Source organism: Penicillium chrysogenum (genome assembly GCF_028827035.1).
Source record: "Penicillium chrysogenum strain IBT 35668 chromosome Unknown utg000005l_segment0_segment0, whole genome shotgun sequence".
NCBI lineage: Eukaryota > Fungi > Ascomycota > Eurotiomycetes > Eurotiales > Aspergillaceae > Penicillium > Penicillium chrysogenum.
Window position 1 is genome coordinate 9,151,175 of NW_026622753.1, and position 16,747 is coordinate 9,167,921.

A 16,747-nucleotide genomic window follows, 5' to 3' on the forward strand; every position below is an offset into this window, starting at 1 on the left:
CATTATTTTCAACACCGTACCGCAATTACCAAACCCCGCAGAATCGCGGACCACGCTGGCCATGAGATTCTCAAACAATAGCTGATTCGGTGGCTGTGCCATGCATCCCAATACACACAGTGCCCATACCAAGCCAGTGAGAGAGTAGGTCCTCGGTCTATTCTGAAGCGCAATAATGCTTCTAGAAACCGCGCTCTGAATCTCTGGTAGTGCGGGGAGGGGCCCGGAAACAATTGTGTGCAGCAGAACGACGCAAGCAAGGGCGAAGAGAAGTGTGACCCAGCTAGTTTGTGCTTCGTGGTTTTCTTGTGCCTGGACGTTCAACGTTAATACCCTGCGAGACATGAGTGCTTAGTACTTACATCCCTAGTCAGAACGAGCTTCTCAATGCCCATAGTTAAACGTTCCTTGATCTCTTCTCCTCTTCTGGCTAGCTCACTAATACTGAGCATACCGTCCTTTTCTTGAACCTCCTTCCATTCCCCGAGACATGCTAGATCTCCGATGATGACCATAACCCAGTTTTCACAGCTCAATAGATCTGCGACTTGTATTTCAGATGTACGGAGCCATTGCTGATACAGAAGCCGTGGTACCCGTCCCGTCGGGAGACAGGCGAAAAGATCAAGTGAAACCATTGTGGCGAGAAGGAACTCAAGACCCTCCTTTGGGCGATTGTGTGATAAAACAGAAGAACCCGCATGAGATCTGTAGCGAGCGTCAAATATAGTCTCAGGCGATAGTGAATGTATGACACATATGACAGCATCCAGATGTAATAGCCAGTTGTGTTCAGCGCCTCTAAAAACCTAGATTCTTCGTGAGTTGAGAGATGATTGAAAGATCGCCAGGTCCATACCTCACAACTAATCAGAATCAAACTACACGCCAAGAACTCGGCCAGCCGAGCATTATCGTCCAGCAATTTCCCACGCTCCTCACTCATGAATTTGCAGAACTCACGGAGCGCCCTGGAATGATGTTCCAGGGCCCTTTCCTTTTGTTGATATTCCTCTTCACTCCCAAGAATTGCACTCTGGTGAAGCGACGAAAGGCTCAAGACGGCATGGTAGAGAGGCCCTCGTTTCATGAGAAGATATAAAAGCCAGCCTCGATTTCCTAACCGGGATGTGGAGCGGAAATAGGGGAATTGCCATGGAAAAACCTGATCAAGATAATGCATCAATAGACATGCAGCTTGGGGGTCAAAAATGCCATCTTGGCTCGAAGGTCGATCTACGCTTTCCAATGAAGTATCTTGCACGAGATTCGAGTCACCGGTATCCAAGGCAGTCGAGGCATTAACTTGGGAATCTGCAGGTTGCATTTCCTTCACTCCCTGAGGCGGTGATGTTCCTCTCTTGGCGCGATTCTGCATTTTTCGAACTCGTCGGACATGTTGATTAATCGCCAACTTGATTCGCGCTCTCTCTTTCTTTTCTTCTGACGCTCCATCCATCCATGCTGGCTTCGGTCCATATCCATGACAATGGACGTTTCGATCACTGCATTCCCTGCAGAATGGTGTCGTTATGTCGCATTTCTTGTGCCGTACCCGGCAGGTCCAGCAGCCGATTGATATGGCGCTCATGCGGATTATTAGTGGTATCGCACAGCCTTCTCGTGGGGGTGGGAAGAGATCAGTGTAATATCCCGGGTGATTGGGGGCCCTCCCGACTGTGGGTCTTATGTTATCTTATGGTATACCTACCTAGGTAGGTAGCAATGGAGTCCTTGCCCGTAAACAGCGAAGATCTTGAAGTAAAAGCGATGCTTTATCCCATCAACTATGAGGCAATAGCCCAGGTATGAAGATATGACCTCAACGCCAATGCGAAAACAGTCATGGTAACAGCTGGACGAAATGAGTTCCCAACATGTGCATACTCCATTCGCGAACAACTGTAGCATTGTAGCCAAGTCATGTTTGCAATAAGATGTATCTTTTATGTATACATATGTATCAATGGAGATATGTAATTATCTCGATGTTCTTACAATTGAATCAGGGCAAGTCGAGCCGGGCGCTAGGGATTAGGAGAGGGCAGGTCGACCCGACGCAATTTCCCAGCGTCGGCCCCAAGACGGGACTATAGTCGAACCGTACTGAATGACTGTTGCATATTATATTCCAAGGTTGTGTATAGCCGAAGTATTTAATATAACTTATCTGATTTAATTCATACTTTGTACATTTCCCCTTAGCCATTGTTAAGCATCCCGACATACAGCTCAACCACATCTCGAAAAAAACATGGATAAAGGCACTATCTTCTTTAATGGCCGTATCCTCACCAAAGCTGGCTCCGGTCTGTTTGGAGAGCCCACGTTTGCAGACAGCATGCTGGTAAGGCACGGAACTGTCACTGCAGTCGGACAATTCCAAGAACTTTCCTCTGAATGTCCATCCGACGTGGAAAAGCGAGACCTCAAGCAGCAGACTGTCCTTCCAAGCTTTATCGATGGCCATATGCATCTTTTACTTCTTGGACAATCACTTCGCAAACTCGACCTCCGACACTGCAAGTCTCTAGAGGAAATCCGATCCACCATCAAGCAGTACGTGGTCGCCAACCCAGATGCCCCGACTATTTTTTGCAAGAACTGGATGCACTCCATGACGCCCGGTGGTGTTACCGCCGCGATGCTGGATGACATTGATCCACGACCTATCTTCATCGATGCAAGCTCGCAGCACTCATGCTGGATGAACACCGCCGCTCTGCAGGTGCTCGGTGCGGAGACTATATCAGATCCCCCCGGTGGTAGTATACATCGTGATGCCGAGGGAAAACCTTCTGGTGTCATGGACGAAGGTGCTATGATGTCAGTCATCTGGCCATTCCAAGCAGTGTCATCGAGCAAGGAAGAGCGCATGCGGTCGATTCTCCAAGCAATTCAAGAATATAATGCCGCAGGATATACCGGCGTTGTAGAGATGGCTATGGACGAAGAAGCATGGAGTAGCCTTGTTACTCTCCGTTCAACGCAACCAGATCTCCCCATGCGCGTTGCCGCATACTGGCTCATCAGACCGACGGCAGACCCCGAATCCAACTCAAAGCAGGTACAGCGTGCAATTGAATTGAATGGGCGGTACAATTCCAGTACCAGTCCCGACCTTCGGATCGTCGGTATTAAGATCATCTGCGATGGAATCATTGACGCTTGCACTGCTTTCTTGTCCGAGCCATATGCCCCCCCTTGGTTCACCCCCGCCCATTTGGGAAGCCGAGCATCTAGCTCCCGTTGTCAAGGAAGCAGACAGCGCGGGCCTTCAAATAGCCCTTCATGCAATCGGGGATGGAGCAATCAAAATGGCGATTGATGCAATTGAGAAGAATGCGAGTCCAGGGAGACGTCACCGCATCGAACACCTTGAACTTGCATCTCCCAAGGATGCAAAGAGGCTGGGAGAACTCGGTCTGACAGCGTCTATCCAGCCGGTGCATGCTGATCCCTCCATTCTCACCGAGTGGCCTCGCCTTATTGGAGAGAAGCGCTGCAAGAGGGCGTTTGCATACCGTGAATTCGCGGATGCTGGGGCTCTGGTGGCGATCGGAAGTGATAGCCCTACCTCGCCTTGGGCTCCTATGGACAACCTTTACGTGGCTACCACGCGAAAGTCGGCTAGAAACGTTAAATATACCAAGGTTGTGAATGAGCATTTCCGTCTGGGGATGTGTGAGTCTATTGTTGCTGCAAGTGAGGGTGCAGCACGAAGTGTTTTCGCTGAAGAGAGGACTGGAAGCTTGGGTGTTGGGAAATTGGCGGACTTTGTTGTTGTTGATATGGAATGGGATGCAAATGCATTGTTGGAAGCTAAGGTTAAAGAGACATGGTTTGGAGGAAGGAAGGTTTGGGGCTGATTAGGGGTGTATATAGAGCAAATTAGATATAAAGAAGGCGTATAACTAGACCTCAGTATAGAATGTCAGGAAGTCGATGAATGAGCCATAGAAGAATGGTCCCAGAAAGGTCTTCGTGGAGAACTCCCACGACGTTGATTTCCTTATTCGATTTGTCAATGTTTTTAAGAAACACCAACGTCAGCTCTATCGTTGCTGTGCAATCACCTCCCAGCCCATGCCGAGCATGCGGTGTTACAGGGCAGTGGGCCGTCAAGGAGCGGCTGGACATCAAAATTACCAGTGGAAAAGCAGCCATTTTGGCACGCGTATGAGATATTGTATGAGATATTGTATGAGTTACAGGCCTAACCTCTACGGGAGGTTGGTTTACTCATATACCTACATACATATGAAGAGGCAGGTACACAGGCAGGTACTATCCTTCAGATCATAGCTGTAACTTTGAATCTACAGTATCTCACTCTTATTCCAGGAACGCAATGGGTCTTACAAAAGTTCCCTTTAGTTTATGGTCTTGTATACTGGTCTGCATTGAATACACTGCACCGTCCAACACAAGGAAATCGAATTTGAGTCTAGGAAGGCTTATTTACACATTAAAAACACAGACTACTGGTCGTCCAGCACATGCAGGTATCGCTTGTCCTCCTGGCGCTCGCGCTCCGTGGAGGGAGGCAGATCGTAGTAAGAGGCACTACGGTAGCCCTGCAGGTAGTGGAAGGTCAAGTTGGCCAGATCGGCGGTCTCCTCCATGCCCAGGTCCTTGAAGGTCTTGGCTGTCGGGTCGATCACCTGGTCGATGAACTCGCGCTCCACCTCGTCGGCGGACAGGGTGTGCCACCACAGGAACTTGTTCATGTAGTGGGCGAAGGGCTTGAGGGCAGCCTTGGGGACGTTGATGTGACGGCGCTTCTTGATGATTTCACGGTCGACCAACTCGGCGATCTCGGCAGTGGAGTAATTCTTGGGACCGTACAACTCGAAGGTTTCGCCGGCGGTGCTGTCATCGTGCAGCATACGCTCCAGAGCGGAACCGACATCGATGGCCTAGACAGGGTTAATTCAATGCAGCTTGTCCACCCCGGGAGGATAACTTACGTGGACCGGCCAGTAGCGCTCCTGCATGTGGTTGGCGGTGAAAACGTTGCCCACCTTGGCCAGCTTGTGGAGCAGGTTGTCCTCGAAACCGAACATTGGTGCAGGTCGCACGATTGTGGTCTCGGGGTAGATCTTGCGGACGATCTCCTCACCCCATGCCTATATGTCATCAGCACTCCCATTCTTGTATAGTCCCAGTAGATATGCTGACCTTGGTGGCGAAGTACTCGGAAGGCGAGTCACGGCGAGCGTTGTAAGAGGAAACGTGGATGAAGCGGTCGACGTCGTACTTGGCAACAGCATCGGCAATACGTTCGACACCGTCGACGTGGACGTCCTCGTAGGAGAAGTTCCTGGGGTCGTCAGAAACCACATATTCATGCGTATCACGCACTGTAACTCACTTGGTGGGATATTGGCGACCGACAAGGTTGTAGACGACATCGGAGTGACGAACGCTCTCCTCGATGGACTGAGTGTTGCGCAGGTCGTATTCCTATGCAGAGGTCAGGCACTATCCACAATTCAGACAGAATATGCGACAGCAAGATTCCATACCATGAAGACAACTCGTCCAAGATCACCAGTGACCTTCAAGTGTCTCTTAGCCATCTCCTCACGGTAGGGAACGACAACGGTGCATCCCTGGCGAGCTGCAGGCCATTAGTCCATGATCCAACTGCAGTGCAGCACTCTCAACCTACCGAGCTTGTTGACAATGTAGCGGCCGAGGAAACCAGTGGCACCAAAAACCGTCGCGGTGTGACCTAGAATTGTGTGAGCATATCCGGACCGGGGCGTAGCATCAAAATGGAAAGGCGTAGCTACCTCCAATGGAAGAACTATGAGAAAATCACGTCAACAAGCAGGAACAATAGGCCTACAGCACAATTGATCACTTACCGGCCACCTTGGACCTTCAAGAGGGGCTTGCCAGTCCGGGTGATGCGGACATCCTGAAGGTTGCGCTGGAATTGAAGCTGAACCCGCGGGACTGGCACAAAGGGCCGGGCCCCCAGGGCAGTGTTGATGGTGCGAGACTTCTGCATGGTCTCTGGCTGGGTATATCTCTCGACACCAGCGAATTGGAGCGGAGTGTTGCCAAGAAGGGCGTGGTGATGTGCGAGGGTCTTTCGCAGCGTCAAGTCGGAAGAACCGCACGGAACTCTGGCGCTAGTCCTGATTCGGAAATACGGACCACCACTTTAACAAATCGCTTTTCTCGTCTTTCTCTCGTTTCGTTGCTTGGAGCGGCTGATATGATGGCTCCTGGTTGTTTAGCTCATGTCAAGTTAGTATATTGAGTGAAATCGATGGTCTTCTATACCTACACCCTCCGTAGGAGGGAATTCCCGTTTTGATCTGACAACACCTGGACTGTGATTGGACATTCCCCGGCCTTAACTATTCATGTCTATACATTATGTTCTTCTAGTTATATGCAATTAAGTCATGACCATTGAATCAGCCCTAGTTTTGTACTTAGTATTCCTCTTAAGTTTATGTTAGGCCATTATTATTCAGTTCACTTATACCTACCTAGGTAGGTACCAGGGCTGTTCTAGATGTCTCGCCAACCGGCTTTAGACCTGTTGCATGGAGGAAACTACGGCATATGGAGTTGAAACCATACAAAGAGCTATTTATAGCATCCTAGGTAGGGAATATGGTAAGAACAGAAGCTGTGATAGTTGCAAATCAACAGCATAGTCACTTCTAGATCAGCAATGCCATACATAGGGAATGAGAATCCTCATACAGCCATTTACTTTCTACTCTTGGACAGGGTTATGGTGGCATGTATCACTGTGGAGGCACATTAAGTAGCCATAAAAAAGCAAAGCAACCCATCTGATATTCCGACATAGAATGACTTAAGAGCATGATACAACCTTGCGCGATACTATATATACATCCACGCACTCTCATATATGTATCTACCACACCAACATCAATTCCCAAAAACCTGCAAACCTACAATTTCACTAGAAGAACTAAGCATAGATGTCCAAATAGGCAAGGTACAAAAGTAAAAAAAAATGACAGCTGTGTCATTGTGTTTCCAAAGATTGATGAGAGGAGTTTGGTGGGCAAATCACGGCCATCTCTGGTAAAAGGCAAGAAATGGGTTCTGCACTAACTTGTCCCACTCCTCGGGTGTCTTTGCTCTTTTTACTTTATAATAGCCTCGCCTACTATTTTGGCCACCGCCTCGGACACCGAGACGGTCGGAGTTCGAACCGGGTAATTCATTTGCATTTTTGTTGACCCCGCATAGTAACCCTTCCAAGGAATTATTACCTATTCTGCATTTAACGTCAGCTTCAACTTGAAGATCATTTATCATCCTTTAAAGCTCTACAAAATGTCATCTGCTGCCTGTATCTTCTGCAAGATCATCAAGGGTATGTACTACCATTTTACCACCATATCTACACATTCATACATTTCTATCGCAATGCCCAATGCGACACGTAGCAAAATATGGATTGACTGACGTGCTTCCTTGCGCTATACAGGAGATATCCCTTCATTGAAGCTCTTCGAGAGCGAAAAGGTCTTCGCTTTCCTCGATATCCAGCCGCTGAGTCTCGGCCATGCGGTGCGTATTATTCCCTACGATTCGATTCCTCTTCCCCGCATCCGACGTATCCCTGGGGGCGCCAGTGAAGTCATCACAACTGCGGTGATAACTTCAGCCAGCAACCCAAGACCGATAATTGATGAAAGAGAAAATCAAATCAAACTGACAATATGTACAGCTTGTCATTCCTAAGTTCCACGGCGCAAAGCTGACTGATATCCCCGATGAGCACCTAACTGAGGTCCTGGTAAGTCGACGAGAGAACCCAGGAAGATGAAGAGGATGAAGATGAGAGTCAATGTCCTTTCGGTTTTGATTGAATTTGATTACATGCTTTTGAGGACCTTGGGGGCGACCTCGCAAGGTCCCTTAGAGACTCGGAATTGGATTGGCGAACAGGGACATAGCTAACCAGGAGGTCCCCAGCCCGTCGCGAAGAAGATTGCCAAGGCCATCGGCGCCGAAGATTTCAATGTCCTGCAGAACAATGGACGCATTGCGCACCAGGTCGTTGATCATGTGAGTTTCAGTTGAGGATCTCTAATAATTGTGACGGGTGCTAATTAGTCCTCTCTAATAGGTCCACTTCCACATGGTATGTTCTATTATCTTTTGAATATTTGGCCTTGTGCTAGAAATTCCCTCATGAAACACACACACTAACCGGACGATAGATCCCCAAGCCCAACGAGAAGGAGGGTTTGACCATTGGCTGGCCTGCCGAGCAGGCCGATATGGCCAAGCTCAAGGCTCTTCACGAGGAGATCAAGTCGAAGATGTAAACAGCTTTGGTTTGGATGACAACGAACTCAAGAGTAATGGTAACCGAGTTGATACTATGCTTTTGCTTTATGACTTAGAGCATCGTTGTGGACCGTCCACGGGTACATCTCTTTCTGCAGAAGAAGGATCGTAGTGTTCGTTTGAGTAGATGAAGGTGGTAGAAACATGTAAGTAGAACATAGTCATTTGAGCTACTCCCATCAGGACTCTGCTCCGTTGGGTATATACCAAAATGTCTGTATACCCTCTAGTTAACAACCAAGTCTGTATGTTACAAACATGCAAAAATCAGACTCTAAATATCTAGCTGGTAAGCTTGGAAATCAAAATCAAACCACCTAACTCATGTACCCCACACGACTCATGCTGCTGTGCTCTCAGATTCCTTCTGCGAGTCAGGATAGAAGTTAATCTTTCCACCGCCCTGAACGATATTGAGTCTGTCGTAAAGCGAGCGAGCGCGGACGTAAGGGTCAAGAACCCAGTAATGCTTACGCAGCTGATCGATCAAGCCATTCCGCTTTTGCTCAGCAGCAGAGGCAGCGTCAGACTCGTTCTTGAAGCTGGCGCGGATCCACTCAACGGTGGTATCCTGGATCTCCTTGGCGAGCTTTTGGCGCTCGGCCAGCAGGGTATCCCGCGTTTCCTTGTCGGCCATCTTGGGGTTCTCGTTCTCTGGCACCTCGACGTATTTGTATTCCCAGTTTTCGTCGCCTTCGAGCTCTTTCATGATCTGGTTTGGGTGGATGAATTTTTCGAGATCCTGGCGGTTCTTCGTGAAGTGGATTTTCGCTGCGACGACTGGATCGAGCCAGCCCTTGATCACGCTCCAAATGCCTGGGTTATGGTTAGAGCGGGTGTCGTTTATGGAGCGCTAGGGTACGAACTTGAGAACAACCAAGGGGCCTTGTGGATGAGAACTGCTCCAAGAGACTCGGGATAGTTCGCCTCGAAGCATTTGATCATGAACTTCACGGGGGCATAGTCCTGGGAGATATCAGTATATAGCGTGCACTATTTGAGACGAAAAGCTTACCATGTTAGCCATGCCGAAGTCCGTCATATCAAAGACAATAGTCTGCAAGAGTCAGCTACCGAGCCAGAATCCTCACACCGGGGTACTTACCGCAGTCTCAACTGGCGATGCAAGCAATAAGCGTGCAGTCTCGATGGTATAAACAGTAAACCGTTCCAACCCTTCATTATCCTGATCACCAGCCTTATGCAAGCGCACACGGACAACACAGATAGGCCGACCAGCCCGATCAACACCATGCAAGAAACTCTTACCCAGACGCATCTGCGTGAGGAAGTCATCACCCTTCTTCTTCTCTTTGGGATCAGAGCTCTGCGACATCTTCACGGCCGACGCCTCACCGTTGAACATGATATCGTCGTCGACATGCATTTCCAGCAGTCGCCAGCGCATCGTGGAAATCAACATAACAAGCGCCTTCTTGGTATCCCACTTGCGTGCCCGCAGGAACCGCAGCAACAGCGCATCCGGGTTATCACCCTTCACCATGCTCCAGAAGGCTGTCCGGATTTCCTCGGGCTTCATGTCCTCCAGCGCCTGCTTGAACTCCTTGGACTGGCCGTACTTGTCGTCGCCGTCGCCGACGCTGATTGAAGCTACGCTGGCAGTGGCGCTGCTGGAGCCACTTTTCGAGTCATCGTCGTCCGCGCGGCCCCAAATCCCCCACCGGCTCTTGGGCTTCTTCTTATCCTGGGCTGGGGCGGGTGTTGCGGCATCGCTGGTGGCTGTGGACGGTGGTGCTTCGAGTTCGTCGAGTGTAAGGCCGAAGACTTTGAGTGTCAGGACCCAGAATTCCTTCAGCTTGACTTCTTGCTCTGGAGTGAGGTTCCCGACTGTTCCGGGGGCGGGTTCGCCGGGCATCGTCGCGAGGGTATCTATTACTCCGAGGGAGGGTTTTTGAGGGAGCCGGGGCTGCGAAGTTATTGTGTCTTTGGGATTGAAGTATCTGTTCTGGAGCCAAGCGCCTCCTCCGACGACAGCGAGAGTAAATGTGAGGGTCCAAAAAGATGAAGCCTTCTTTGGTTCTGGGTGTGTGGAGAATGGTCGCGCGAATGAATACCGAGCGACAGGGAACCGAGCCGAAGGATAGAGACGGCGTAGGATTGTTCCGCGCATAAGCAGTATAATTGAGGTGATATGTTGGTATGAGTGAGCACTAGGTCTTAGCCCTGCGAGGGAGGAAAATGCGAGAGCGGAATCAAGGATATGACGATGCGGGGAAGATCATCCCTAAAAGGTATATAGTTTATGATAAATTAATTCGAGGTGTTACTTTCTATCTAGTTCGAGTCCATCTAATGTATATATTGTTCAACCCAGTGCTCATCTAAAGTTGCAAGTATAAAAGTGTCGCGTGAGAGATCTTTCCGGGGAGAGATCAACAGTCCCAAACACAACCCGCTCAACATCACTCTGACAACCATCCACTGCCAATAACAACGCCAAACATCCTCGAGCCATTATCTCTAGTCGATAATCCCGCCGGTCGCATTCTCAAATACATCACAGACATGGATGCACCTCAATCATCCACGCGCCCGAGACCCTCATCCAGGCCCACAACCCCTCTACGACCCAGCTCGCGCTCTTCATTACGGGAGGCCCATGGATATGGGAATAGCATTGGAAATTCAGGATACACTCAGCCTGCCATCAATGCATTGGAGCCGCAGTTCGCTGAGTTGGCCGATTCGATGGCGGACCTGGAGGCCAACTTCATGCATTTGCAGCTGATGCACGAGAGCTTGACGCGATTCAGTGAGAGTTTTGCCAGTTTCCTCTATGGGTTGAATATGAATGCATTTTGTGTGGATTTCCCAGAGGTATGGTCGCAGACGCGTCGCCGACAGTTGTGGCAGTGGTGACAGCGCGCGACAGGGTTGCTGATTCGTTCAATGCAGGCGCCGATTCCAGACTCGTTCAAAAAGGCTAAGCAAGATTATGAAGAAGAAAAAGGTATTGCGAGGGCTCTCTTTCGGAACTACCTAGGTGCGGCGAACCGGGTTTGTTAACAGCCATCCAGAAGCGGAATCAGAACCAACACGACCGATTGACGACGGCGAGATGACCTTTATGTGAGTCTAGAGAAACCTGCGACAAATCCCCTATAGGAAACTTGAGCTAATGGGTTCCAACGCTACAGGACTACGGACACGACATTTGTGGAGAACCCCTCAAGCACCACCACCCCCTCCTCTAGACCGACGTCCAAGTACGCTGCGGGCTCACGAGTACCGTCTCGTGGCACTGCCCGTGGTACAGCAACCAGCCGGTACACTACACGAGGCACTGCGCGCGGCGCTCGTCCTAGCGCACTTCCTCGGGGTAGAGGGACTGGGACTCGGTAAAGAGCCGGATGCTTGAGTGCTTAGAATGGCCTGATTATGAACAATCAATTCATGCTACATGTTTAACTATTGGCATCCAAGAGCTGGGCCTGTGGACCTTTACCTATAGCTTTCACCTGCAATGGGCTAGCACATCTACCTTCCATTATGACTAGAAATGACCATTGAACGAAACTATACCATATCACCTCTTTTGCATAGCATTAAAACCAACGCTATATACATAATACGAAATAAAATACTTCTCTAAAGAAAAAAAAAAAAAAAGGGCAAAGGCCTCCTTCTGCCATTTGGAATGTCCGATCTCTTATCCGGCGGTAAATCGGTAAATCGGGGTCAGGCGAAAAACCACCGCCCGATGGCAAACCAACCTCCCCACGACTTTTGAAGAGCCTCAGGGAATACACCCCGTCTATTGGATAAACGTTTATATTTATATTCATTGCTGTTGAAGTCTTATTATCCAAATTCTGGTTGTGACGTCGAATCAGATCATTCACAACCCTTTGTGGGCTGTATAGCTTCCCTCCGTTCGTCTGCTATTGTCCCTATTCACTTGCTTTCGTGAGTCCTATTGTTCTGTTACGCTCTGATTGATCGTATTATTGATACGAATTGTTTCCAGAGTGCAATGCTGGCCCTATTCAGGAAGAGTCCTTGAGGCTGTACCTGGTCTCTTTATAACCAGCCTTTCTCTCCCTTGAATACTCTCTTTCAACCTCTTGTCTCCACGTGGATAGAAGTCTGGAACTTCTGTTAACGTCTTTTACTACATATCCTTGCATCCTGCTTCTGACCCTAACATTCTCCCTTCCACCCTATCTCTCTTACTCTATACTCATGTCGCTCACTATGGCAACTCTCGATTCCGTCCAGCTTCTTTCTGAAGCAGCATTTGGCTGTGGTAAGAATTGGCAATTGCCGTGGCTCCTTTGTGCCTAGCTGACATCCCGCTAGTACATCTTGCGGCTATTCTCTCCAAGGACGAGAAGACTGCTGGCCAGTTCAGAGAGGAATTCTGCAGGCAATACAAATTGCTAGCTCCGTTCTCAAAAACAGAAACGGTTGCTGTTCCAACCACCGGCCTCCGCACTGTGGCATCCCTCAAGCCGAAGTATCACTGTTTGAGTTGTGCAGAAGTATGTCTGGGTTCCAAGCGAGCGGAACATACTGCGGCGACTGGGCATGTATTTTGTAAGCCAACGGCTTCGGACTGATCACGTCGTTATCATACTTACACAACGGCAGATATGGAGTCACGCAACCGCTTTGTCTTTTGTGAGAAGTGTGTGGATTTCATCTATGATCACACGTTGGACAGACTCCGTGGCCCTTCTGGCAGGTTCGAAGCCATTGGTGAGTCCCAGACGATTCCAAGTTATCCAACCCAAGCACATCTACTAACTTCTGGTAGATGGACGATCCATTTGGGCTGAAGACTCTGCCTCCGAGGTCTACGTCAAGAACAATGCTTACAAGAACCCTTGCGCCATCCGCGGTGCTCGTGGTGTCTGGAACATGGGTCAAACGTGCTATCAAGCTTCTATTTTGCAGGCTCTGTTGCACGACCCTAGCCTCACTGCCTATTTCTTGGGAGGTGGCCATGACGTCCACACATGCATAATCAAGGACTGTCTCGCCTGTGCGACAGCTGAAGTCTTCATGGAATTCAACAGCGCTGAGAAAAGCGAGGCAGTTTCCGCAGCCGTGCTTCTTCACCATGGTTGGCAGAAATCCAAGGTACGTCGAGTTCCGAGTTGTACAACGGGACTGGCTAACTAGTCAACAGGAAATGCGTGGATACCGCCAGCAAGACGCCCACGAATACTTCCAATTCCTTGTCAATGAACTGCACTCATCTACTCCCGGACACGTGGAGAGCTACGATAAACCATGCGAGTGCTTCTTCCATCAGATGTTCTACGGCGAACTGCGCAGCAGCGTCATGTGCCACAAATGTGGCCAAACCACCAACACCCACGACCCCATGGCCGATCTCAGTCTTGATGTACAGCTTCAGCAAAAGAAGCGCAAGCTCGGTCGCTCTACTTCTTCTTCTACTTCTGGAACCCTCCTCGGCTGTCTGGACAGCTTCACTGCCGCTGAAGATCTCCACGCCGATGCTGCTTACCACTGCGAGAAGTGTGGTAACACCCCGCAGCGGGCTTCGAAGCGTCTGCAGATCCGCAAACTCCCTGTTATGCTTTGCATGCAACTGAAGGTTTGTTGGATTTCCTGACTCTCTTGAAATTAGATCCCGTGCTGACTCGTGTAGCGCTACGAACACTCCTCTAACTCATCCGAGAAAATGAACGGCCACATCGACTTCCCCTTGTCTGTGAACATGTTGCCTTACACCGTCAGAAAGGATAGCCTCCCTGTCGACATGTCAAATTACATTTACGACTTGTCTACTGTCATCGTCCACCAAGGGACAATGGACTCTGGGCATTACTACGCCTACACCCGTATTGAAAACGACAAGGTTCGTTCTAATATATCACATATTTCCCTCTGTGCCTGGGCTTTGCTAACGACTTACCTTTGTAGTGGGTACTGATGGATGACAATAAGGTCACCATCGCCGGTGTGGCTGAAGTCCTCCGCCAGGATGCCTATCTCCTGTTTTACAGCGCTCGTTATCTCCGGGCCGAGAAGACAAAGAAGTAAATTCCTTATGCACAGACTAGTTCAATTAATAAGTTTCATATGCCGGTTGCCACTTCATTCCTTTGCATATACTAACATTATGCTGCACTGTTGTAGACTTGGACTAAATGGATTAAGCTAGTAGTGGACCTGAGAGACTTGAATTTCCACGGGATGTCACCTGCTCTTGTTGATGTGAACTTTGCGCACTTGAATTTCTATATCCTTCCCCAGATGTTGGAGCGGTTTCTACGGTGCTGCAATCGAAGCTGGAAACAACAAGTTCTACCAGTTCGAATAACTCGAAGACCAGTCTCTGTTCGTCTTTGAACTTCATCTGTTTGCGGTTCCGAGCACTGAATTTCAGAATCCCTTCCCAACACCCCAGTTAGCCAGACCACCAGGTTCCTATTTGGCTTCTATAATCTGGACGGCAAGCCTAAATTGCGTCCCCTTGAGGATAGGTTGGAGTTTTCATCGGGACTGGTTCGCCGATGTAAATTGGGTGAAGATATTCGGATAAAATGAGATGACCTTACCAGGCGACAAGGGAAGAGGAGAGAAGAAGGAATTTGTATTCTTAACAACGACTAGAGCTAACTGCCCAGGTGTATAGTTAGTGGAGCCTCAGAAACAAGGTATATGTCTCAGCACAATGTACACCTATTCTCAAGAGGACAAAGACTGTTCCACTCTATACCAATATACAGCCACTTATGCGACCTCTCTAGTGAAGTAGCCATTGAAAGATTCTTTTTTTAATAAGTGTCTCTTTGTGATCTTACAATTCCAAAGAAATTGTATTTAAGCTCCAATACATACCAATGGCACCCTTCCAAAGACAAGTCAGGTAAAGACATAACCTTGAAATAATTGAGGTATAAGATCTGGCAGCCTGAGGCTCCAAGATGTGGTGATCGCCCATTGGTCACATGATCCACCAAAAAAAGCTAGCGCAACCCAAGCGAGTTGGTCCGTGCCCTATTCCCCATTGGGGCAGCACACAACGCAAATTCCAACCCTAACTCTTGTCTCCGTTCTTAACGCCCAACGCCAGCGACCCTCGTCCCGTCAACAACCCCGTCAACTCCCAGGTCCCGCCTTTAAAACCTCAAGATGACTCACGAGAGCGTTTGGTACAGCCGGCCCCGCAAGTAAGTCGAAAACCGCACGCACACACCAGGCACTATCTCGAAAAAGAGCGACAATGCTAACCGGAATTTCTCTCTCGATAGGTACGGCAAGGGCTCCCGCGAATGGTGTGTTTACCCTACTACAATCCCCCGATGAACGATCCAGTCGACACCGAGAATGAACATCGGAGGAGAGCTGGATGGAATCGAAAATCGATACAGAAGGAACGGGCTTGCTAATATTTGTGCGCCTTCAGCCGTGTCTGCTCCCACCGCGCCGGTCTGATCCGCAAGTACGGCGTAAGGAGAAACCATCCCTCGAACATATTGCGTATTGCAATATGTGGCATGGCATGGACATATGTGGCTAATACGGATGGTTTTAGATGAACATCTGCCGTCAGTGCTTCCGTGAGAAGTCCACCGACATCGGTTTCTCCAAGGTTCGTTTCAATTCCTCGCTCGACAGTCCTATCCAATTCTATTCGAACACCACACAACCACATTTTCCGACATGAAAATCCAATCGACAACCGACAATCGAGAATTTGCAATCACCACTACCACCATCCATTCACACTGCAAAAGCACAATACTAACCCCGAGTTTCAACCTACAGTACCGTTAAGCGAAGAAAAAGAACTGACTCCCTCCTCTCGAACCGTTCGCATCCACGAAATCCATCTACGCACCCGGCTCGACTACGGTAGCGTCCAGTGGAGCAATGTTTCAGACGAGCCCAAAAATGGCGTCTTTGATGTTTTTGTGAATGGAGGAATAGACATCGGGCCTGCGTGTCCGGTGTCTCGGGGTTGCGAATCAAACCAGATCTTGGCTCCGAGGGGAGGATTTGGGGTTGTTGCGTGGAGTGTCTGAAAAACGAGGATTTATGTCATTTCCCTCATCCTGGTTTTTTCTTAACAATTTCAATGACGGAATTTTTCTCTGGGAATCATTCTTGCTCCGGCTTGCTGTACGACTTGCTTGTGGTCTGGATGTGGGCAAGGGCGTGCTTTTGCACAGTCTTGTACCTGGGTTCGGTGTAGCTTTTTATGTTTGGCTGGGTGAGCCTCTCCAGGTGTATCGATGATACATGAGCGTGCGAATTCCTTGTAGTGGCTTTAGATGCCAGCAGATCAGATATATACCTGGTCCCTTCTGCTTCTAGGTATATTCTGGTGGCCTGGCTGGATAGACGATCAAGATGACGGCCCATGCGTTATAGGGCCCTATACGGCCCCACT

At 49.2% G+C, this 16,747-nt stretch overlaps 8 protein-coding genes across 8 annotated transcripts; 5 read left to right on the plus strand and 3 right to left on the minus strand.

Moving 5' to 3' along the window:
- Window positions 1-70: 70 nt before the first annotated feature.
- On the minus strand, window positions 71-1,591 carry N7489_011832 (Zn(II)2Cys6 transcription factor; the record flags this gene model as incomplete). Its single annotated transcript, XM_056717581.1, has 4 exons — window positions 71-157; window positions 190-312; window positions 363-809; window positions 860-1,591. 4 exons carry the CDS (start codon window positions 1,589-1,591, stop codon window positions 71-73), a joined length of 1,389 nt encoding a protein of 462 aa, XP_056565203.1.
- Window positions 1,592-2,254: 663 nt separating this feature from the next.
- Window positions 2,255-3,869, plus strand: N7489_011833 (amidohydrolase; the record flags this gene model as incomplete). Its single annotated transcript, XM_056717582.1, has 2 exons — window positions 2,255-3,134; window positions 3,232-3,869. 2 exons carry the CDS (start codon window positions 2,255-2,257, stop codon window positions 3,867-3,869), a joined length of 1,518 nt encoding a protein of 505 aa, XP_056565204.1.
- Window positions 3,870-4,481: 612 nt separating this feature from the next.
- Window positions 4,482-6,019, minus strand: N7489_011834 (complex I NDUFA9 subunit family protein; the record flags this gene model as incomplete). The annotated part of the gene is made up of 8 exons (XM_056717583.1): window positions 4,482-4,919; window positions 4,971-5,129; window positions 5,182-5,323; window positions 5,375-5,466; window positions 5,529-5,623; window positions 5,675-5,737; window positions 5,799-5,812; window positions 5,874-6,019. 8 exons carry the CDS (start codon window positions 6,017-6,019, stop codon window positions 4,482-4,484), a joined length of 1,149 nt encoding a protein of 382 aa, XP_056565205.1.
- A 1,316-nt stretch (window positions 6,020-7,335) lies between these two features.
- Window positions 7,336-8,336, plus strand: N7489_011835 (HIT family protein; the record flags this gene model as incomplete). The annotated part of the gene is made up of 6 exons (XM_056717584.1): window positions 7,336-7,375; window positions 7,490-7,572; window positions 7,733-7,801; window positions 7,981-8,073; window positions 8,135-8,149; window positions 8,229-8,336. 6 exons carry the CDS (start codon window positions 7,336-7,338, stop codon window positions 8,334-8,336), a joined length of 408 nt encoding a protein of 135 aa, XP_056565206.1.
- A 362-nt stretch (window positions 8,337-8,698) lies between these two features.
- On the minus strand, window positions 8,699-10,489 carry N7489_011836 (CRAL-TRIO domain-containing protein; the record flags this gene model as incomplete). Its single annotated transcript, XM_056717585.1, has 4 exons — window positions 8,699-9,174; window positions 9,225-9,324; window positions 9,374-9,415; window positions 9,464-10,489. The coding sequence occupies 4 exons, from the start codon at window positions 10,487-10,489 to the stop codon at window positions 8,699-8,701; spliced, it is 1,644 nt and encodes a 547-aa protein (XP_056565207.1).
- A 395-nt stretch (window positions 10,490-10,884) lies between these two features.
- Window positions 10,885-11,721, plus strand: N7489_011837 (DASH complex subunit DAM1; the record flags this gene model as incomplete). Its single annotated transcript, XM_056717586.1, has 4 exons — window positions 10,885-11,196; window positions 11,275-11,329; window positions 11,397-11,448; window positions 11,517-11,721. The coding sequence occupies 4 exons, from the start codon at window positions 10,885-10,887 to the stop codon at window positions 11,719-11,721; spliced, it is 624 nt and encodes a 207-aa protein (XP_056565208.1).
- Window positions 11,722-12,561: 840 nt separating this feature from the next.
- Window positions 12,562-14,391, plus strand: N7489_011838 (uncharacterized protein; the record flags this gene model as incomplete). Its single annotated transcript, XM_056717587.1, has 7 exons — window positions 12,562-12,625; window positions 12,679-12,915; window positions 12,970-13,077; window positions 13,136-13,461; window positions 13,511-13,942; window positions 13,997-14,206; window positions 14,272-14,391. 7 exons carry the CDS (start codon window positions 12,562-12,564, stop codon window positions 14,389-14,391), a joined length of 1,497 nt encoding a protein of 498 aa, XP_056565209.1.
- A 980-nt stretch (window positions 14,392-15,371) lies between these two features.
- On the plus strand, window positions 15,372-16,021 carry N7489_011839 (40S ribosomal protein uS14; the record flags this gene model as incomplete). Its single annotated transcript, XM_056717588.1, has 4 exons — window positions 15,372-15,524; window positions 15,606-15,629; window positions 15,761-15,803; window positions 15,890-16,021. Exons 1-4 carry the CDS (start codon window positions 15,487-15,489, stop codon window positions 16,019-16,021), a joined length of 237 nt encoding a protein of 78 aa, XP_056565210.1. The 5' UTR covers window positions 15,372-15,486.
- Between the last annotated feature and the right edge of the window lie 726 nt (window positions 16,022-16,747).